This window comes from Neofelis nebulosa, chromosome 5 (genome assembly GCF_028018385.1).
Source record: "Neofelis nebulosa isolate mNeoNeb1 chromosome 5, mNeoNeb1.pri, whole genome shotgun sequence".
In the NCBI taxonomy this organism is placed as follows: domain Eukaryota; kingdom Metazoa; phylum Chordata; class Mammalia; order Carnivora; family Felidae; genus Neofelis; species Neofelis nebulosa.
Genome location: NC_080786.1, coordinates 65,164,494 through 65,188,780, shown reverse-complemented (window position 1 = coordinate 65,188,780; position 24,287 = coordinate 65,164,494). Strand labels below are relative to the sequence as shown.

The window sequence follows — 24,287 nt, the reverse complement described above, 5'->3', positions numbered from 1 at the left end:
ATATTTCATAAAATACGTTTCAGATATACAGAAACTTACTGTTTGTTTCATAATAATTAATGTGATTTTCTAGACCTAAGGTTTAGTATATGGTATTAGTATTTTAAAAGAGTTGCAACTCAAGGGACCAAAATATGCATTCAACATTCCATAGAAATCCAAGGGTTTGTAGTATACTCACTCTACAATCAAAAGAATCCAGAACAGGAAGAAGTTACGGATCATGATAAGCACGTTTCATTGCAGCCTAGATGCTGCTGATCACAGACATATCGTAGTATAGATTGTAACATCATTTTAGACAGCAAGTAATACCAAAAGAAATAAGTCATTCTCTACATTTAAGATTTCAACATATTTCCATGAATGTCATGGCTCACAAAAAAAAAAAAAAAAAAAAGCCAAATTCTACTAAGTGGAAAATGTATTTTGGTCTCCAGAGTTGTTCTCAAATAGTAAAACAACTTACCAGACATACTTAAATAGTTTTTACCCAAGTCCTTTATTTTTCTCATTTAAATTGGTTCCAAAAGGAACTGGCAGCGCATAATATATGCTGTAAGTGATTGATACACTTATGGAAAAAACACGTAAGTAGCTAAAACTAAAAGCTCATGACTATGGGTAGAGTTAAATGGTTTAAATTGGACAGACTTAATGTTTTAAATTCACTAAAAGACCAGAGAAGCTATTCCAAGCAGGTAACGTGATGTGATTCCCTCAGCTTCTGTTTCCCCTTTATTAATACCATAAGAGTTAATTAGACAACTAATCTAGCACATAGACATAGCTTCAAACTGGCTACGAGCAAGATGTAATCTACATGACTAGCACTTTATCTTCAATTTCTCGATTTCTTATTTGCAGACTGTCATGGCATTCACACCTGCTATCTTCTGTCATGTATCATCTTGGCTGATGATGGAAAATCCAGCTGAGTTTTCAATGTCTAGTCAAAACTTCATTGTTTTGGGCTCCTGGGTGGACCTGTCGTTAAGCATCTGACTCCACCTCAGGTCATGATATGAGTTTGATTCCCACATCGAGTGAGCTCGAGCCCCAAGCCCCACATCGGGTGAGCACGAACCCCGCTTTGGATGAGCTTGAGTCCCGCTTCACGTAAAACACGGGCCTGGGTAAGCCCAGGCTCACCTCTTGTCTTAACCTCTTGTTTTAGGATTCCTTATAATTCTACAATTACTGTCCAGGTAATTTTTAAAAACCTACAGTAGATGCAGGGTTCTAATTTGCTCATCCAAACAATGATCTGCTTTAAACAGATATACAGTGCACAGTAAACAGATAAACAGTTATACAGTATAAACTTAACCTTGACAGATATCTCCCACCAAGTTTCTGGAGTAGAAAAGAACCTTAACTGATTTAAAATACTATCTTGTGGGGGCACCTGGGTGGCTCAGTCAGTTGAATGTGTAGCTCTTGGTTTCGGCCCCGGTCATGATCTCACAGTTTCATGGGTTCAACGCCCTGTATTGGGTTCTGTGCTGACAGCATGGAGCCTGCTTGGGATTCTCTCTCCCCCTGTTTCTCTGCCCCTCCCCCACTTGTGCATACACACACTCTATCTCAAAATAAATATATTAAAAACAATATAAACTATCTTGTATGTAATTGAAATTACCTGTGTCTTTCATTTTCGGCAAAACACCCACCAAAGGGTGAAAAAGAAAATCTACAAGACACAAATTTTATTACATCAGGCAACAATCTAAAACATAGCAAGAGAGACAACAGGGATGGAGAATTTATAACCCTTATGAAAACTTGGGCTCCATATAACTCTTCTTCAAAGTTAAACCAATTACCAGACCTCATGTAAGAGTCATCATGGAAAGGATACACTTTCCACGAGTGTATTATAGATAATCACTCTGTAACATTAACTATCCAGTCAATATCGAATCAGCACCATGGGTATGGAATTTCTCTAGGAAAATTCTATGGTGATCAATCATTATCATCGCAGAATTGTTAGATTCATTGGGAATTATATTAAAAGCTTTGTGAGTCTTGGGGCCCCTGGGTGGCTCAGTCAGTTAAACGTCCGACTTCAGCTTAGATCATGATCTCATGGTTCGTGAGTTTGAACCCCGCATTGGGCTCTGTGCTGACAGTTCGGAGCCGGGAGTCTGCTTCAGATTCTGTGTTTCCCTCTCTCTCTGCCCCTCCCCTGCTTGCACTCTCTCTTTCTCTCTCTCAAAAATGATTAAACATTAAAAAAGAAATTTAAAAAAAGCTTTGTGAGTCTTATCTCAAGCTAGATGAAAACTACCTTGGTTTCCTTTTTGTAAAAAAATATATGTTCCAAATTAGATAGGTTTCTTTCACTTCTTGGGAAATGCCATTAACTACTCATCTTTTAAGTAATTACACAGATCCTGATATTCAACTTCCATTAAACATGTCCTGAAAATACCCATCCACTATTTCACATGTTTATATGCACGCACATCCAACTCACTTGTACTTTCAGAGTTAAACTGAACAATTTCGTGGACTTGCCTCAAGTAGCTTGACGTACTGTGCAGAGATTTCCCCAGTGCAAACTACCACAGAGAGGAGGGGGTTCTGCTAAATGGTTCTGGGTCTATGTTCCTAGAAACAGATACTTGGTGCGGCTGTTGGCCGTGTGTATTAACTGTAAGTCACCGAAAAGCCTGAGGTGGATGCTGAGAAAGGTGAGGGAATACATCAATCAGATCTAAACACTATGCCGGCTGATGGGCTAGCTCTGGCCAGGTTGCCAGCATGATGATACTGAATGTAGTCTGCGGTAAGGCTGAAGAGAGCCGCCAGGGGATGTCCACATCCCAATCCCTGGCACCCGTGAATGTTGCCTTTACGTGGCCAAATCTCTGGAGATGTGAAAATTGACTTGGATTACCTGAGTAGGCCTTAATACGTATTTGTGTAAGGAGGCAGCAGCAGCAGATCTGGCATACTGAGAGGAGAAGACAATGCGAAGATGGAACAGAGAGAGGCTGGAAGATGCTGGGCTTGCAGATGGGAACGAGGTAGCCACAGGCCGTGGAATGTGGCAGCCACCGGCTGGAACAGCTAAGGACCAGACTCCTCCCTAGAGCCTGGGAGCTCAACTTGCCAACACCTTGATTTCAGCCCTCAGCACACTGGTTTCAGACTTCTGACCTCCAAAATGGTACCCTCTAGATTCTCTCCAGAACTGTAAGAGACTAAGTTTCTGTTGTTTTAAACACTGACCGTGTGGTAATTTGTCAGCCCCAGGGAATGAAGACACAGCCTATCAGAAGTGGGCTCCACGGGGCTAAGCTTCTCCGCGGACAGCAATGATTCAATACGAAGAAAGGCAGAACAAAGAAAGTCAAGCCAAATTAAATGAGCTACGTTCATACTATGTGCCAGGACTGTGCTAGAGTTTAATCCCAAACTTATTTTGAGTCCATTCTCCTCCTGGGACAGAACTGAAATTTGCTACTGAATTTCTGGGGGTGACAACTGACTTGTCACCGTCCTATATTATCCCAAATCTAGCACAGGGATAAAAAAGATTGAAAAATACTGACATTTACCCCTGGCAGTTTCTTTGTCACAGAAATTTATGCCTATCTTTTTCTTTTGATTTTCCATTTTTTCCATCTTGTGCATGAAAATGATTCCAAAATGCTGAAGGAACAGCTGCTCACAACACTGTAACAGAAAGACAGACAAGATGCTTTCCGATGGGCCTGATGGCAGAATGTTCTTTTGGTAGCAGATACCATGTACAGTGTCCATAAATCTAGGCCTGAAAACATTTCCTGAAGGCTTATGAAGTTGGATAAAACTGAAAAATTATACACAAGAGCTTCTGCAAAACATGTGACTCTCAAATGCCTCAAATTCCTCTTGGAAAAAAATAAAAGTAATTTTCCAGGAACATAACCACCACTAAATAAAGTAGAATTAACATAATCATCACCTATGATTACCACTTGTCTAGGGATGGTTTATTTTCCATTTTGGTTTCTCATTCACCAGCATTAATCAATAGGACTCTGGCCACCATTTTCAAGTAAACACCTTGGAGACTGTAACCTGATTCCATTTTATGCCTCGGTATCTTTATAAAATCCAGTATATATCCTGCCTTAAATAGGTAACTGATCCGCTGCTTCCCAAAAATATCACTTGTGATATGCTGACTGCAAAAACTAACCTATTAATTGGACAAATCATCTGCATTCCTCGGTGTTCACCGTTTTCTCTAAGCCTCTTACTCTTTCTTGACATTGAAAGAGGGGAAAATAAGAACAATGAAAGAGGCATAGCAATAGGTGAAAAACAGAACAGAGATACACAATGTAAGATACTTATGATTATCCACTATACTGGGGGTCTGGAATATTGAGTTAAATTATAAAATGTCTACTATTCAATTGTTTTTGACCAACCCCCTGCCCACCCAGTTTCTTATGGACCTATTCAGTATTATGAATGAACCCTAAAGATCATTCCGGAGCATCACTTTATGTTTTGGGGTCTCAAAACTTTAGTGGAGCTATGAACAGCAGCCATCTGGACACATGTTCCCTTATCCTCTTATCCGGGCTGGTTACTCATTGGGGAGGAGATTACTGAAGATCAAGATGGATGCAAGGGATGAGCAGAAAGGAAACATAAGGAAAAATGAGGGGACACAGATCATCAACCATGTGGATCATGCTCCTGTAAAGAAGGGCCATGAACTGATAGGTTCTATCTTTACCTTTTTCTTCGGATGAGCTCAATGAAGTTGAAACCTAGTCTTAAAATAAGTCTTGAACTTTTCTTCTTCAAAAGTAAATGGGGAGAGAACTATGATAAAAATCTAGTACTAAAAACATTCTTCTCCTACTTCCTTTGAAGCAAAACAAAATGAAATACCCCAGCAGTAAATGAACAAATGAATAAATAAAAAATTCTGAACTCACAGTATTAGTGATGATAAATATAGCAGGTCACAGAAGGCAGGTATACAGAGTAGGGGAAAGAATTCACAGAATTTTAAACTGCACAGAATAAAGTATAAAGAAGGAGAAAAGGGGGCACCTGGATGGTTCAGTTGGTTAAGCGCTCAACTCTTGGTTTTGGCTCAGGTCCTGATCTGGGCTCCATGCTGACAATGTGGAGCCTGCTTGGGATATTCATTCTCTCTCTCTCTCTCTCTCTCTCTCTCTCTCTCTCTCAAAATAAATAAATAAATAAACTTAAAAAAAAGTAGGAGAAAAAGTAGAATGTGTGAGAATCCTAATTTCCAGGTATAAAACATCCCACAGATTATCAAGTTCAGAAAACTAAAGTTCTGAAAGCTTAAGTACAGAGGCTAATGTACAACAGATTTTCTTGAGTATCTCCCATTCCAACTATGGGTAGCATGAACACAGAATGGTAACCAACTGACCTCGAGGTGATTTGGAAGAAATAATGCAGAAAACAGGCATAGATGCACTGCAGAATCAGGCAAATCAGTAGGAAACCTTACTGACCCTACAATCTTTGCTACCTAAAATATAACCTTTCTTCTGTAAAACAGTAATACAACAGTTACTTAACAAACAGTAGAGACAGTTTTGCCATCACACATTATCTTCTAGATGACATTGAATCCACTAAATCCAGAGAAATCAATGGAGACTAAGACTTCACGGACAGGGAAACCTTCAAAAAAATGAAAATATAGTTTCAAATTGAAAACTGGCTGCAATCAAATTCGAGCCATCCTCTCACGGATGATACTGTGAATAGTAAATAATATTAATGGTGTCAGTGTGTTTCAAAAAAAACCCTGATAGCTGAAGAATTAAGGCAGTAATAAACATTTTCCACTTAAGTAACACATGATTTTTAACCAGTTTTCAAGAGATGCCGATATCTTACAGAGTTCCTTAGAGCAAATTCCACCAAAAGATAAATCTTTGTGAAAGACTAAATATTATTTTTTTTTAATGTGCTTGGCAAGATACTTAAATAGTTTTCAGGAACTCAGTGAACCAGAGTGTGGCAATTTCTCCATCCCTCTTTGTTTTAAGGATCTTCCTGTTCCATATAATAATCTGTGTCTTTTCAAATAATAGGAAAAAAGAGCTCAGTAAGTTCACTGTGTGAATTAAAGCTAGCAGTAAGAAATGCACTTATGAAAATTAAAAAAAAAAATACTGCTAGCTGACCTAGCTCTTCCCTCTTACTTCCTCATGTTGCTTTCATGGGGTAGTTCTAGTAAGTCTAGAAAGCAAAACTTGATTTTGTTATATATAAAGGTAAGTAAGAGAGAACTTTTCTATTCAGAGAAACCAACTGCATTTTAAGGTCTCCTCAGTTTGTAACAAGACCTGAATGAAAGTAATCACAGCACCTTCAATTAAAGCAGCTACTTTTTGGGGCGCCTGGGTGGCTCAGTTGGTTGAGCATCTGACTCTTGCCGTCGGCTCAGCTCATGATCTCATGGTTTGTGAGATTGAGCCCTGCATTGGGCTCTGCACTCAGCATGGAACCTGCCTGGGATTCTCTCTCTCTCTCTCTTTCTCTCTCTCTCTCTCTCTCTGACCCTTTCCTGCTCTCTCTAAAATAAAATAATAATAATAATAATAATAATAATAATAATAAAACTGCGATTAAAAAAAAAGGCAGGCCACTTTTCACAAAGGCATACTAACCATGGGTAAAAATAAACTCTTTCCTTGTTAGTTTTTAAGCTAAAAAAAAAAAAAAAGGCAGGGGTGGGGGGTTAAATTTCCAGCTCTTAAGCACATCGAAGCTCTTAAAATATCACTTTAACTACAGATCACTATCCAAAAAGCTGAAACTTGAGTATAGTGTACCGCTGACTCCTTTGAAAGCGCTACCTAACATTTCATTTCTAATTTGCTTATCAAATCAATGTACAATGAGTGCAGTAGATGCACTCATCCAGCACAGGAGGAAGCCAGAAATGTTAGGAAAAGTCCAAATAGGAAAGAGTAAGAGACTTATTCACATGGAAATCTGTTCAAAGTACAGCCACCAATAACAGGGCTCGAGGACCACAATATGGCAGACAGGCTTGCCCCCTCCACCCACTCCACTGGAAAAGGTTCACATAGTGAGAGGCATGGAGCTGACACAAATGGAACCATGAATTTTCTCGGATTTTATCTGTTTTTTCCAAATTAATTTTATTCCACATTCCACTGAATCTTGTCTACTGTTGTTTGTTCCTTTCATGCTACTCGTTTTCCTACTTTTACCACTTCCTTTTATTTCCATGTGCCATTCCTCTGAGGCCCTTCTCATTTCTCTCCCGCCTTCTTATTTTCCAGTCTTCCTAAACAAACACAATTCCCTGTTGTGCCTGGAACAAATCATCCCACCACTATCACCTGGACTTTCCTGCCCTTTTCTGAGCACAACACCTACACAGAAAGCCCCCATCTTTCTGACGCAGCTGGAAAGAAGGAGTTATGAGCTGGGGGCAGTGTGTGTGTGTGTGTGTGTGTGTGTGTGTGTGTGTGTGTGCGCGCGCGTGTGCGTGCACTGGTGCGGCGGGGGGGGGGGGGGGGGGGGTAGTTTTTCAAAATGCAAATTCAGCACCAGAGGAAAAAAAAGAGGAAATTGTATAATCAACTACGGAGACATTTATACTGTTTATTTTGTAAATCATAAATCATGAGCACTTAGCTAGTCTCACCATTGTTTCCCTTGGACTGGTCCTATTTCTTGCGTTCTCCACTCAATTCTTAATAGGATTTCAAGGTCTTATTAAGCACTAAAAATTGGAACAGGGTAATACAGTCAGTGATACCATGGAGTGTATGGTTGGGCAAATTAAATTTAAGCTAAAAGCCAAGGCTGGTCATGGCAGAAAAGATGACCTATATAGTTAACAACGCATTTGCGATACTGACTACAATTGTCACATTATAATGCACTGATCCTATAAAAGTTGCCAAAATTCCATCACAAATGGTGAGACTATTTCAGATGGAGTATTAATAGAAATGGCTTCTGGCTCCACACACCATGTGATGGGCAGCCTCTGTCATGCCGCTCCCCTGCCCCATGACCATTTTCTCCTGATATTCACAGCTCTGTGCCTTCCACAATGCATCAACCGACAATATATGACCAACAGGATATGAGCAACGGGACACAGACGCGATGGTTAGGACTTACAAGGTGTAAGGAAGAATTGTGAAAGATTATGAAATTTAGTGGGTTTTCCTAGTTAGCTTCTCCACTTGGGGTAACTAACTGTCCTACAGCAAGTAATATCAGTGCTGGCAAAATAAATACAGAGAAGTTGTTCACCCAAATCACCTCCAGCTAACCTCTCTCCCTTTTCCCCCCAGCACTAGCAAAGTAATGTAAAGCAGCCAATATGTTGGGCAGTTTCAAACACAGAAGCAAGCTCGCCTGTCAGGCTCTCCCCTAAATCTCAGAAGAGAATCCAGTCCAGAGAGGAGGCAGAGGAAAGATGAGGGGAGAGGGATGAAGTTCATTCTTGCTCAGAATTCAGGTAGTTTGTGGGTAGCAACAGTGAGAATTTGGGGGGGGACTGCATGCTCCGCAGAATCCTCTTGTGTATCAGTCCTTGGTACTCAACGTTACTCAAGACTGACCCAGAATGCAAGGTGCCTTGGCCCTCGGCGGGGCACGATCCCGGGCTGGGGTTCTGCTAACATGACCCACAGGAGGCAGTTCTCATAAGCAGACAAATGTCGTGGTCTTTCTTCGTCCACGCTCTGTAACACCTGCAAAGCACTTAGTCCCTGAAATTATATTGAGAGCTTGTAACAGCCTATTAATTAAGTGTTATTAATTACCCCCACTTTATACATAAGCGAAGAAGCTGAAGCTTTGAGAGAGGAACTATCTTGCCCAAGGGCACACACCTCACAAGTGGCAGAGCTGGGACTAAACCTAGAACTGCAAGGTCCCAACTAGTAAGTTATTCTGCTTCTAACACATTCTGCTTCTGACACATTTGTGATGATGACCTCTGACCCAGTTAAATTCAGAATTCAACTTCTCTAAATGAGAGAATCACATATAAAAGCTTCAATTCGATAAAATTGAAGGTTACATATGTACCAGAAAAAAAGCATGTCATCACTTATATCTGCTATTTAAAGGGTTCTTTGGAATGCCATGTATTTTACCAACATGCATTCTGAGGTCATCTAAACTGCCTCTATGACCTGTTCCCAAGAAAGCAAAAAGACAGTGAAAATAATACAGGTTCACGGAGTTCAGTACTACATATGGTACAAACAAATCAAAATTCTGCCTTCGATTGCCTGGTGAACACTCATTTCAAAAGAAAACTCAGAGAATGTTTTCACGTGTTATTTGTCTTTTTATAAGTAAGTGAAAAATGTGAAGCTTCAAGTATGATTTAATGGGTTAAGACTTCTTAAAGTGGGGGCGCGCCTGGGTGGCTCAGTAGATTAAGCGTCAGATTTCAGCTCAGGTCATGATCTCGCAGTTCATGGGTTTGAGCCCCACATCGGGCTCTGTGCTGACAGCTCGGCGCCTGGAGCCTGCTTTGGATTCTGTGTCTCCCTCTCTCTCTGCCCCTCCCCCGCTCACACTCTGCGTCTCTCTCAAAAATAAACATTAAAAAACACTTTATAAAAGACTTCTTAAACATGACATGACAAAAATATCTCATCCTGTCTATTCAAAGAATCATGTAATTAACATCTTGAAAACATTCCAGATTGCAAGAACAATACAGGGGGGTGGGAAGAGGGCAAAAGGCAAAAAGAAAGTGATAGGACTTGATAAAGACGCCTACATACTCTACTCATGAGCCACAATTTGGGCCACCCTCATTTCCTCTTTGATGAGCCACACATGTGCCTTTGCACCAGTCAGGTAAGTCAATACCTCTTTAAGGAAAAAAAAAATCAGCATACTGGAATCTTAACAGAAGGAAGAGTTATTCATTGTTTGATTTCTCCAGCTCTGGCCTTCAGAAAGCACATGGCTTCAGAAAGCACATGTCAACAAGCAACACATTCCTTCTGAAAACTTTGCCTTATATCCCCGGGCTTGTCTCCTTTTCCCACCCCACACATAGGCGGTTGTTGTAGGAAGTCTGCTCAGACCTCAACCAGCATCACTCAGAGGCCTCAAAAACCCAGAGAATGGATCTGGCAGCCCACATTTAAAATGGAAAACAGGGTGTTAACTGCCCAGTTTCCTGCTAGAAAGAATGTCTCTTGCATTTTGAGCCAGGGGTCCACATATCATCCTTAAAAAAAAAAAAAAAAAAAAGTTATTCGGGCTTGTTTGGACTGTTTTCACTTTCAGACTGTACTTGGCAGAAAGATGGGTGAATTCCACTGACCTGAGCTCAATTTTAATTTTTTTCATGTTTTCTTGGTATTTTTGCCATGCTCAGGATTTGTCCACAGCTGCAGACAAGTGAAAACACACAGGATTTATCTGCAGCTACAGACTTGAGAGATGAAGCAGTGATGGAAATCCATCTAGAAACTGTCCATTTTCCAGTACAGTGAGGAAAGTACATACTGAATGAAGGAGAAAAGAAACACCCTACTGCCCCTCCACAACCAAACTGTCTTCCAAAACACCTTGTCTGGACATGCCTGAGAGGACATGTGCTCAGGAGATAGAAAAGGTTGCAAGTGAAAGAAGACAGCAGCCACTTGTGAAATGAGCAAGTCCCACGAAATATCTTAAACAGAAAAGCACCCGTGTTATCTTTTATAGGGAGCCAAGACCAAAAGAGATTCCAGAAGAAAAAAAATCTGCCTTGACTCCCAACATTCCAGACCTTATTAACATTGGGTTCCTCCTCCCAAACAAAGAGGACCACTGTCACCGTGCACAGGTGGATGCAGGCACCCCCTCCTGGAGCCCATGCCATCCAGCAAGAGGATAAACCCCAAGGACTCCCAAACTCACAATCTCAGAGGTAGACAGGAAAACACCATCCCGAATTTACTACTGTAATTCTTATCTGCAGAATGAATAAGTTTTCAGTCTAAGTTTGGGTAAATAGATATTGAGGTCAGATCCTGGTTTCTAGGCAGTGATAGCAAAATATAAAAAGAGAAAAAAAAGTCAGGGAGGACCAGCTGAGAAGGAATTAGAATACAAAAACCTGGTAATGAGGAACACTGCTGGGGTCTCAGAAGGCAATCTGTGATGTCTGAAGGACAAAAGCACAAGAATAATGCTTCTGTCACCAGCTTCTAGAGTTAAAACAAAAAAATTATGACTCCATGTGGTGGAATTTCGTCTAAAGTATAACTGAAGCTTTGGATTGTCAACAATTCAAAGGCCAAAGGTCAAATGCCAAAAGTATGCCGTATCCTCATTTTCTTCTATATTTGGAATTCTTACCATTTTGTCCCGATTTTTTCCCACACAGCCCTGAAAGTTCTACAGGTCTCCACATCGGCTACTACCTGTATGTTAGCAACACAAATGGAACTCTACCAACACCGGTATATGTCTATAGGTATACAGGTATACTACAAAAGGAATATGCTTCAACTTAAATCAAGTATTTTAACTAATGCCTCCCAGATTCCCCCCCATTTTAAAATCTCACTTAAAAATTGCTTGGCACTCAAAGGGCTGGTGGCTCTCAAATGTTACTGTGCCTAATCACCACCTGGAGAGTCTAGGGAAACACAGATTGCTGGGTCCCACCTCCACGGACTGTTGGTTAGGTCTGGGGCAGGCCATGAGGGTACTTATCTCACAAGTTCCTCCATGGTGGTGAAGGCACAGGTCTGAGACCAAGCAGCCAGGGTCTAGGTGAGGGATTAACCTCGGGGAAAGCCTTGTGGATGCTAACAAGTACCCAGGTCTCCCACTCCAGCCATAGCAACACCAACTCTATCTGCTTTCAGGATATGTGTGGGTGCGTGTGCACATGTGCACAGGAACACATATGATAGAGGTATGGGAATAAGGATTTGTATTTAATTGGGGAATCTACACAAGACTGTTTGAAAAAGGAAGATCTACTCATGGATAAATTTTGAAAATCACCGACCTTAATTCACTTGTTCATTTTACTAAAGGAAATCTGAGGCAGGGTGAAATGACTTGTTGTGTATCATATGGCCCAAAACATATTCTGTATTACTATATCTTACAATTCCATATGGTTTTAAAATGTTCAAGTAATGAGTGAGAAAGAAATCTCACTCCTGCAGTAGACTTAGGGATGAGGTAAAGGTCAGCAGTATCAACTGCATGCATGACATACTTCTACACACAGAGTAGAGATTATGACTTAGCATGTTTGATGTACTCTCTTTCCCTCTCCCTGAACCACCCCAGACACAGACATGCAGACACACAGACACACGCATACACACACACACACACACACACACACACACACACACACACACAGACTCCCCATAACTAAAGGGATTGCTTAGGTCTTTTTCATATTATTAGACAGTGGGTCCTCCCCAAAGTTTTTATTTTCCACTCTGGATTCAAACAATCTTTCCCAAAACAACACCAACAAATAACCTTTTCCTCCCTTCTGAGGATACAGGACAGTAGGACTCTAACCCTGATTAAAACTTGGAGGATTTCAGTTTCAAACCTGTAACCACGGGGTAACTTCCTTAATGTCATATGCTTTGGTTCTTATTGAGAATAAAAGGGAAGGAATGAAACTTCCTTCCCACTCAGTGACGAACATCAGTAAGTTCCTTAGTCTCTGTGATGAAACACAAGAGGACAACTTTAACTGGGTCTTGGCTACAGAACAGGCTCAAGGCCTATCAATTGGGCAATGTTCTGAATATGAGGACAAATTTTTCCGTGTCTTATGATTCAGCAATTCCACTTTGGGGTATTTATCCAAAGAAAACAAAAACACTGATTTGAAAAGATATAAATGCAGTCCTGTGTTCAATGCAGCATTATTTACAGTAGCTAGGGTATGGATGCAACCTAAGTTGCAAGTGCGCGCGCACACACACACACACTGGAATATTACTCAGCCATAGAAACGAATGAAATCTTGCCATTTGCAACAACATGAATGTCCCTAGAAGGTACTATGTTAACTGAAATTATGTCAAAGAAAGACACCTACTGTATATGATTTTACTTAAATGTGGAATCTAAAAAACAAAAACAAAAACAAAAACAAAACTAATGAACAAATAAAACCAAACCCATAGATACAGAGAATAGACTGGTGGCTGCCAAAGAAGAAGGGGGTTAGGTGATCAGTGAAATAGGTGACAGGGATCAAGACGTACAAACTTCCAGCTATTAAGCAAGTAAGTTGCAGGGAGACAATGTATAGCATGGTGACTACAGTCAAGAACACTGTATTGCAAATGTGAAAGCTGCTAAGAAAGTGAATCTGACAAGTTCTCATCAGAAGAAAACTTTTTTGTAACTTTGCGTGGTGACAGACAGTAACTAGACTTATTGTCGTGATCATTTAGCAAAGTATACAAATGTCTAGGAGTATAGGGTTGAGCTTTTGAAAGTGTAAGATGGTTTGAGCAGGAGGAAGACACCTCTGGCTTACAGGGGAAGGAGTTGAGGGAGAGGGCCTGAAGGGAAGGAGGAATGCCATTGGGTAGGAGGGGATGTCCTGGATGCAAGGTGATCCTCAGATCACAGGCGGGAGACAGTCACAAATATCCAAGTAACAAGGGCGACCGTTATACTGAAGGGTTAAGAACTGAACTAGGCTACTTTTAGTATTTAATAAAGAAAATTAAAATACCTATTTTACAGATGAGGATAACAGAGATTCTGGGAATACTGAAATCAAGTAGTTAGCAAGCAACAAAGCTGGATCGATTCTAAGCCAAGTACGTCTGATAACAAAGGCCCAACGTTCTATGCCAACACACCATGAACTCTACAGTAGTTCCAAAAAACAGGAAGCCTACATTTCTCTGAGGGTATCATTGGGACCTTGCCCTGCCTACACTATTTTCCCAAAGGTAAGAGTAAATGAAAGGAGGGGTTGGCTGCACGGCTGTATCCCTGAGGAGCACAGTGATTCTTCCTAGGAAGAAGAAATGGTGCAACAGCTCCATGTGCTCAAACAGAAGGCCTGTTCTAGAAAACCAATTAAGAATACAGCATTTGTTCCACAAATATTTGCTGTGTAACCACTATGTGCCAGACACAGTTCCAGGAGGTGAGAATGGTGAATTAAACAAAGTTCCTACCTCCTATTGTGTACAACTTAGCGAATCACACCTACTGTAACCATCCTTGATATTAGGACAGTATTTCTTCATCTTGGCTGACATCATTCCCAGTGGAGGATTGACGAAAAAACAAACAAACAAGCAAAAATGAATCCAGATCAGGCAGAGATATTCTGCTTTGGTAGATCTGAAAATGAAGTTTAGGGATCTGTTTTAGGTTTGATTTTTTGGTTTTGGATCCAGAATGGTAGTTTATTTCATTCTGTCTACTATATTTTATTCAATTCTATTCTTGTTTGCACACTGCTTCATCTGCTTATTCTTTAAATTTTTTTTTTAATGTTTGTTTATCTTTGAGAAAGAGACAGAACACGAGTGGGGGAAGGGCAGAGAGACAGGGAGACAGAGAACCTGAAGCAGGCTCCAGGCTCGGAGCTGTCAGCACAGAGCCCAATGTGGGGCTCAAACTCAGACTGCGAGATCATGACCTGAGCCAAAGACAGGCATTCAACCAACTAAGCCACCCAGGCTCCCCTGCTTATTCTTAGTATTTTATTTTTAAACAATATCTGATTCATTTGGAGATGTTTTTCTTTTAAAGTATGTAAAACTGGAAGTTTGCATCTCCTGATTCTCTTCACCAATTTTGCCCACCCCCCAGCCACCTCCCCTCTGGCAACCACCATTCTGTTCTCTCTATTTAAGAGTCTGTTTTTTGCCTGCTTTTTAGATTCCACATGTAAGTGAAATCATATGGTATCTGTCCTTCTCTGACTTATTTCACTCAGCATCATACCCTCTTTAGATCTCTCCATGTTGTTGCAAATGGCAGGATCTCGTTCATTTTTTATGGCTGAATAATATTTAAGCACGTGTGTGTGTGTGTGTGTGTGTGTGTGTGTGTGTGTGTATAACCATGATATATATGTGTCATTGGACACATGGGTTGCTTCTATATCTTGGTTCATGTAAACAATGCTGCAATAAATATAGGGGTACATATATCTTTTTGAATTAGTGTTTTTCTCTGGGTATGTAAACTGTAGTGAAATCACTGGGTCATATGGTAGTTATATTTTTAATTTTTTGAGGAACTTCCCTACTGGTTTCCACAGTGGTTGCACCAATTTACATTCCCACAAACCATGCATGAGGGCTTCTTTTTCTTCATAACCTCATCAACACTTGCTATTTCATGTCTTTTTGATACTAGCCGTTCTGACTGTTGCAAGGTGACATTGATGGTTTTGATTTGTATTTCCATGATGATTAGTAATAGTGATCATCTTTTCAAGTGCCTATTGGCCATCTGTATGTCTTCTCTGGAAAAATGTCCATTTCAATCCTCTCTTATTTTTCATTGTATTGTTTTTCTGTTTGTTGAGTTGCAGACATCCTTTACATATTTTGTATATTAACCTTTTATCAGATGTATCATTTGCAAATATCCTCTCCTACTCAATAAATTGACTTTTCATTATTTTGTTTGCAAAACCCTTTTATTGTGGTGTAGTTCCAATAGTTTATTTTTGTTTTGGTTTCTCTTGCCTCAGGAGACATGTCCATAAATACGCTGCTAAGGTCCAAGTCCAACAGATTATCGTCTATGTCGTCTCTTAAGATTGTTAATGGTTTCAGAACTCACATTTAGGTCTTTAAACCATTTTGAGTTTATCTCTGTGTATGGTATAAGAAAATGGTCCAGCTTCATTCTTTTGCATATACCTGTCCAGTTTTCCCAACTCCGTTTGTAAAAAACTGTCTTTTCCTCATTGTATACTCTTGCCTTATTTGTTGTAGATTAATTGACCATATAATCATGGGTTTATTTCTGCATTCTCTATCCTGTTGCAGTGATCTATGTATCTGTTTTTCTGCCAGTACCAGACTCTTTTGATTACTACAGCATTGTAGTATATCTTGAAATAGGGGATTGTGATATCTTCAGTTTTGCTCCTTTTCAAGATTGTTCTGGCCATTTGAGGTCTTTTGCGGTTCCATATAGATGTTAGGATCATTGGTTGCAGTTCTTTGAAAAATGTTATTGGTATTTTGATAGGGACTGCATTGAACTTGTAGATTGCTCTGGATACTATGGACACTTTAACAATATTAATCCTTCCAGTCTATGAACAGGGAATATCTTTCCATTTCTTTGTGTCTTCTTCAATTCCTTTCATCAATGTCTTGGTTTTTGGAATCCAGATCTTTTACCTCCTTGAAATATGGTCATCAGATTGGCATGTTTCATTTAAGGTGGTTTTATGTCTTTTCATACTTTAACAGCCCATTTCTGTTTAGTGTTGGGTTTCCATTGTCTGCATGTGCCACAGTTCATTTACTTACTGGAGGACATCTTGGTTGCTTCTAAGTTTTGGCAATTATGAATACAGCGGGTATAAATACTTGTGTGTATGTTTTTGTCGGGACATAAGTTCCCAATTCATTTGGGAAAACGAATACTTAGTTTTTAAATCCAATACATAAACCCCTCAGATCCTTACTGAAATGAAGTAGAACACATAATACCCCATCTGATTCTTTATTTCATGACTCACCATGTGGAGAGTTGTACTCTGAGTGGTTTTGAGGAGGTAAATAATGTGATGGGAAAAGGAGAAATAGACCAAGTTCAGACTAAAGCTGAGATAAAATTTTTTTCCAATTTTTCATCGCAACACACACCATCCCAGAAGTCCACAGCGAAAGTGATCTCACTGTTAGCATCGCAATAAAACTTATAATAATAATAATGTTTTCTACATGACAGCAAAGAGCTTAAGGTGCTCAAAATAATTATATTCTCATTCATTACACAGAAGGCCAAAATGCTTGTAAACACATGGATATTAGCAAACATTTCCATATAGATTTCAGTGCAAATCCATAGCCTCTCTTCCAGCTAGGAGTATGTTAAAAGATAGAGGAGCTTACACTTTTAGACAAATGATATGAAATAACTGCACATAGAAGGAAGATACTTATTTTTGCCATAGTTGATCCATAATTACATTAGTTTTATTTCCTAACTTCAACCCTGACGCATCTTATTTTCCTTCCTTTATCTCTTTGCCCCTTAGATCTTTACTCAAATTTATTCTGACTCTGTTATATATATCTATGTCACCTGTCTTAAATCTCTTTTGGTGTAAGGCAGGGCAAAACTTATTAGAGAATGAATCATGTAATCAAGGAAGTTCAAACCTCCTTACGCTCTCTGAAGACTGCTTATACATTCTTCTTCTCTTTTTTATAAACTAAAACTCTCCTTAGAAAAACTTATTTCTAATTTTTTGTTTGAATTCCCTTATATGCCCCTGGTTAAAAATTCTAATATTGATTGTAATCTAATTTCAAACTTAGAAATTGTAGCATCAGTTGACTAAAAATTACTTTATATGGCAGAAATAGGACTATACCTAAAAAGCTATTTAAAGGCCTCTTAAAACTTTGGGTTTCTTTTATATACTTGCTTACACTTTAATGACTAAGAATAACACATGATAAGTACATGAAACTTGGAAAATATAGAAAAGAATAAAAGACAAAATTAGAAGAATAACACTTTACTCAGAGAAATTATTATTCACTTTTTACTATACCTTACTATTCCTCTTTTTAATGCTATAATTCACTCATAAATAACACGGGGGGAAACACTGATGCCAACGTCTGGTCCGACCTACGTGTCCTTGGCCCCAAAAGAGTCCAGTCTTCCGTACACAATCAAACATACTCAACTTCTGTCTTTTTCATTCACAAACACATTCTCACGCACACCTAGATAAGGTCTGGTAAAAGGAAGGAGTATATTTAATGAGTGCTATAATCACTTCTGATCTTGTCTTTTATAGCTGCTCATGCCTTCACATATTTATATTTGTTAACTCACCTGGCTTTTTCAAAACAACACCTTACTGTGTTTCAGTTCAGTCAGCTTTCTCTACGTGACTGTATACAGAGCCTGTTTTTAACTCCTTTGGCATCAAAATAGGTTGTTTCTAAATCTTGGCTAAAAACTTCATTTAAAGCACATATACATTCCTCCCCAAATTAACTGATCTACAGCCACAAGACTAATCTACAAAAACAAAAACAAAACCACACACACACACACACACACACACACACACACACACAAACATGTCCTTTTGAGCAGATGTCTCCTATGTAGCAACCTTATTTCTTCCACCTCATTCTTGGGATAGGAGTACTTTATTCAGGATGCAAAGGTGGCATTAAACAAGAATTGAGGCCTGAAACCAAGAAATAGATTACTGTTCCGCAATGATAAATTTCACTACAGAGCCAAGGAATAACGTCTGGTTTTATAAAGTATTATACTGTTCAGATTTAAACCAGCCCTCAACTTCTTAGAAAGACTGTTTTCCTATGGATCTCCTCCCCGCCTGTCTCCTTGCAGTGAACCAAGTTCAGATACTTGTTACCGAGAGTACGTAGAACGTCACATGGCACCTGTGACCAACACGTATTTCTGCCGTAAAGTAGTAATAAAAGAGAGGATCCAATATTCTGCTGATCAGAGAAGGTCTAACCAGTCATTCCTAGTAGGAAGACCAACCACCGTGAAATGACACTGTTATGTAAAAGACGTTTCTTTTAGGATGTCCAGGTGTCCATGGTTTTATGCTTTATGGCAAACATCTTTGCACGTTACCTTGCAAATCTGCATCGTTCGACTTTGGACTGCTTCTTGCTCGCCGCTCTGTCTTCTTGATTCCTGGCCCACCACCACTGCCACCTCCACTGCCTCCACCACCCCCGGCGCTGTGGCCCTTCCCGTAGCCGTTGTACACAGTTGTGCAGTTGCTTTTGTAGATAGAAGAAGGAGGACTGTTGAGGCGGTTCTGGCGGTCAATCTGGCGGTCTTTCAGTTTTTTGTGTGGAGGCTTGCTGTACTGGTCTTCCCGGGTGATGTAGCTTGACATTCCATAGAGTGGTATAATTTCTGAAATGGAGGGTTATGACAAATGCACTCTCAGTCTACAGTTTCGATAATAAATTCTAACAGGTCAAATAACCTGAGTCCTGAATGATGAAGTTTAAAATATTACCATAGTAAATACCTTTAAAATTATATATGTACAAATAAAATACATGCTTAAAATATTCCCAATTTGGGGCACTTGGGTGGCTCAGACATATCTGACTCTTGCTTTCGGCTCAGGTCATGAGCTCATAGTTCTTGAGTTTGAGCCCTGTGTCGTGCTCTGCATTGACAGTGCACAGCTTGATTGGGCTTCTCTCCCTCTCCCCACCTCCCCCTCCCCTCTTTCTCTTTCTCAAAAATGCATACATAAACTTAAAAGAATAAATGAAGTAAAATAAAAATAAAATATTCCCACTCATTTCTGACCAATCAAGGAATAATCATTAAAAACCATACAATGTGTTAATGAATGTTCCAGAAATTATGGAAAATGCTGAAGAAGACAAGGTTGCTGTTCATAAAGAGTTCATAATCTAGCTGAATTTATAAAAAATTTCATTCTGTTTCGTCAAAATCACTGTCAAAATGTTTTTAGTTGTAGCATACCAAAAAAAAAAAGTCAGAAAAAAACCCAAAATACCCCCATAAACATGTCCTTAGAATCAAGACACTTAAAAATATACTCATCATTATAGACAAAATAGCGTTTCTACTCGAAAGAGTGTAACAACCAGAATCTAAAGAGTTATTTGTGGCATCTAAAAGAGCCAACATTTGGGGCACCTGGGTGGCTCAGTCAGTCAAGCGTCCAACTTTCAGCTCAGATCATGATCTCACATTTTATGAGTTTGAGCCCCCGAGTCAGGCTCTGTGCTGACAGCTTGAAGCCTGGAGCCTGCTTCCGATTCTGTGTCTCCCTCTCTCTCTGCTCCTCCCCTGCTCATGCTCTGTCTCTTTCTCAAAAATAATAAACGTTTAAAAAACCATTTTTTTAAATACATAAAAAATAAAAGAGCCAACATTTGACTAAAACTTACTAACACGATGAGATGAAAAATTTCCACTAAAAATACTCAGAGCTCAAAGAATCAGGGGAAACGTTTAAGGAGAAATAGTAGTGGTAAATACAGACCATCTCTGCAGCCTGGTGCCACACATAGTAAGCTGTGGTCTCAAACTTCTATTCTGGAGTAATCAAGAGGCAAAACAAACGGAGTAGAAAATGTCACCTGGCTTCACTATGCGTATTTTTGTAGGTGGCTCAAAAAAAGAATGGGAGTCTGCAAAATAATTTCATGATCTTAGGAGAAAACATTTTAAGTTAAAAATGTTAAATCAATTAAAAATTAAATTTAGGCCATCAATAAAAATGACAATATATACCACAGAGATTGGTTCCTTAAATGTTTACAATAGAAAAGGGCCCCATAGCCACAGAATGACCAAATAAATTAGCATCCAAACTGAATACTTCTGAGAGTGGAAAGGTAGCATTTCTTTTTTTTTTTTTTTTAAGTTTTATTTATTCTGAGAGAAAAAGAGAGTGTACGCATGCATGCACAGGGGAGGGACAGAGAGACAAGGAGAAAGAATCCCAGAGATTGAACTCACAAACTGTGTGATCATGACCTGAGTTGAAACCAAGAGTCAGATACCCAAGGGGCTGAGCCACCCAGGCGCCCCTGGCATTCCTAATCATGTCTCCGGACAAGAGACTGAAACCAGGACTATCCTAAGCATACCAGGAATGTACCGTCACCCTACATAACACCCAACCGATGTTTCGAGTGTTCAATGGCAAGGCTTCGCTCTTCATTTTTTTTCTGTTCCCACAGCTTAAGAAAGATCTTTAAAAAGCAAATCTTTGCAAGATAATTAATTTGCACTAGAGAATGTGAAAAAAAAAAAAAAAAACAAATAGAACCCTATGCCCAAATAAATTATACCCAACTATACAAAAAGGATGGTAAATGTTTTTTAACTATCACAATGCATCACACTTGAGATTTAAGATATTAACCATGGACACTAACAAAACAATCTTTTAAAGCACACTGAAGACTTTACTCCTATGGTTTAGGAAATTAAATGTTTAAGTTGCTTTTAGATATGCACATTGAAAAGGAAGGTAAGGGAATATATAAATCGCTTTATATCTATAAAGCAAAGGGATTTTGTTTTTTGCTTTCTTTAATATGAAATCAATGAGGCATTTGCATTTGTATGTTATCGTTATAGGTTATCATAATGAAATTAAACCAAAATACCCTATGAAGTGAAGACACAATTTTTTTTTAAGTTAATTTCATTTTGAGAGAGAGAGAGAGAGAGAGAGAGAGAGAGAGAAAACATGAGAGGGGGAGGGGCACAAAGAGAGAGAGACAGAGAGACAGAGAGACAGAGAGACAGAACCCAAAGCAGGCTCCAGGATCCCAGCTGTCAACACAGAGCCAGCCTGACAAGTGACTCAAACTCATGAACCGGGAGATCATGACCTAAGCAGGAGTCAGACGCTCAACCAACTGAGCCACCTAGGTGCCACCCCCTCTTTTTTTTCCTGAAGCCTAGACACAATTTTTTTTCTTAATTCTAATGACCATTTAAATCAAACTATTATCTAAAATTCCAGAGGACATCATTTACAAAACAGTAACTATGTGGCTTCCTAGTAACCCACTGCTGACACAAGGCAGGGCACACAACTCTTCACCAAGCGATCAGTCGCCAAGGCTCCTGGTCGTTAAGCTCAGAGCGAATCAGAAAACTCTGACAATGCTCAAATACTTAATGTACATTGTGTCAAAGCACGGAATACTTTTTGTGTTTTTTTAAATGACAATTCACTTAATTTAGGGGGATTTTATCCACATGTTTTCATGGCATCTCCTCACTAGTCTGATGTTTTGGGGTGTGATGTCTGTGGGCAGGATGCAAAGTTACAGATGCTATCACCTCTCCACACCCCACTTACGATAGCACTTGATTCCTGCGAATTATACTAAATTTCTTTCTACTAAAACAAACAAAAAAACCTAAAACAACAACAAAATGCAATTCTATCCCTAAGTTAGAGGACAGTCTGCTTTTTATTAATAAATTTTTTTTCATTGATATATACATATATAATTGATGAGAGAAAGTCAGGGGATAACTTACTCTCAAACTCAATAGCATAACAGCAATTCTCATATTTGAACCAATGTAAAAATATATTTGAAGTAATAAAAGGCTTCAATTCCTAGAAGAAAATCACTTTGCAAAGTCTTAGACATTTAAGTCTGATTTTTACCCTCACTTACCTGGTTTCTTAGTATCCACTTTGATAGAAAAAGGCTTTAGACTAAACCAACACCAATGCCAAAACTACAAAGACGTAATGTGTGAGACTCCCTCATTTCAAGGTGAGTATCTGGCTAACAACCAGTGAAAGTGTGGCCACGCAAATGGTTACTCTTCACGTAAAAACAGGCTGCAGGAGGACCACACGGAGGAGATTCTGAGTTCTACCAAGATTGCAACCTAGAGCATCCAGGAATCAGAAAGATTACTGAGACCTCAGAGTCTTCTATCGTTGGAAATTGGCCACAAAACACTTAACTTCTCTTCTACTTCTAGACCATTTCTACTTCTAGAAATAATGCAGTTCCACCTAAGGGCACTGTCACTTAAAAATATGTAAACGGAACACAGGAACATACGATAGATCACTTATTTCTTATTAAACTAAGATGTGGCTACCCCACTCCCTGCTTTTTGTGGGGTGGGTGGATGGGGGCAGAATTTTGGAAAATATAAAGAGCTGTCCCCCACAAAGTAATCTTTTCAAGACACGTTTCGGGACAAAGGGAGCTAGGAGTTTCCCATGAGCTTTCTACAGCAGGTGGATCCTCTCCTACTGTGCTCCTTGCAGAAGAAACAAAGGGCTGGCTCTCTGGTTCTCCTAAGCTACTTCTGTGTTGTAACCAGTTTCAACAGCTCCCGACGCCAGCAGCAATCTACTCACCTTGCTCGCCGTATATTGTAGGGGGAATATGATGCTGAGGGAAAAACTGAGGCGGCATATCTCCAGGTCCGGTAACAGGTGGGTAGTAAGCCGTGTGTGAGTTATGAATAAAATGGGGGTGGTGAGTCAGGTAGGGGGGTAGGTGATGGGTTGGAGACATGGCCGAGGGGTAGCTTGGGGGGTAACACTCAGGAGACTGGGGTGTGACCACCACCCGGCGGACTCCAGTATTGTCTTCAATCACCTAGAGAAAACAGCAGAAAGAAAGAGTTTCGTGTGTATTATCAGTAAACATCCTGTGAATATATACAGTATTTAATTATTTCCCTGAATTTAATTTTCTCTCCTCATGAGGGAAAAAAAAAAAAATTAGTGCATGTTGAATTCTGCTTCTCTAATTCAACCAGCTAAATGAGTTTTAGAAACAGTAACATTTGACAATGAAAATGTATGAAAGTAAACTTTTCATCAACCACGTGATTCTGATTACACAAAACTCTTCGGAGAGATCAACAGCTTGATCATAAATCCTGTTTGTCTCATAACATTTTCCAAGAAGACACGAAGACTTCTGAAGACTTCACCGAAGACAGTGAATTTAATTTGTGATTAAGTTGATGTGAGGAATGACTTTGAATGTAACTAATGGCTCAGTGGTTTTCCAGAAAGAAAAGATTTCTGAGTAACAAATGTGCTTCACAGGGCACAGCTTTCCAGATTGGCCTGATGGCACTGGACTCATTGCGGCTTTAGCACAACCATTCCATTTGTACAAGGGCAGAACATTAACTTCAGAGGCCCTAAGAGTACCAAAGTTTCATTTAGTCTGGGACACCAAGGACACTGATGAAATGGGGGGATTCCAAACAGTAAAAAACTTGAACAATACCAAAATCAAGATGGACACCTGTGCTCCCAAGACATCCTGACAACGTAATGGGTGTGGTGAAGGCAGATACTATGACGGGGACCTGCCATGAGCAGAGTGAGCCCATCAACACTCTGTCCATACTTTCTCCAAAGCCTTCCAAGTTCCCCCAAGGCAGGTGGCTAAGGCTGTTCAATGACAATGTTAACTGCCTGTTTGGCCAACTCCATGCTACCTGCTTTAAAGTGTTTAAAAGGAAACACTTTTGTTGAGATGCAAGCTAAGAAA

At 39.6% G+C, this 24,287-nt stretch overlaps 1 protein-coding gene across 8 annotated transcripts in view; it reads right to left on the bottom strand.

The window, feature by feature from the left end:
- The window catches only part of FNDC3B (fibronectin type III domain containing 3B), a 409,427-nt gene that overhangs the window by 128,679 nt on the left and 256,461 nt on the right, over positions 1-24,287 (bottom strand). For all 8 annotated transcript variants that reach the window (XM_058730500.1, XM_058730504.1, XM_058730496.1 and 5 more), the window contains 2 exons: positions 23,132-23,375; positions 18,856-19,146 (listed from right to left, as the gene is read on the bottom strand). In XM_058730500.1, the coding sequence (XP_058586483.1) occupies positions 18,856-19,146; positions 23,132-23,375 (535 nt within the window). The remainder of the gene's footprint in view (positions 1-18,855; positions 19,147-23,131; positions 23,376-24,287) is intronic.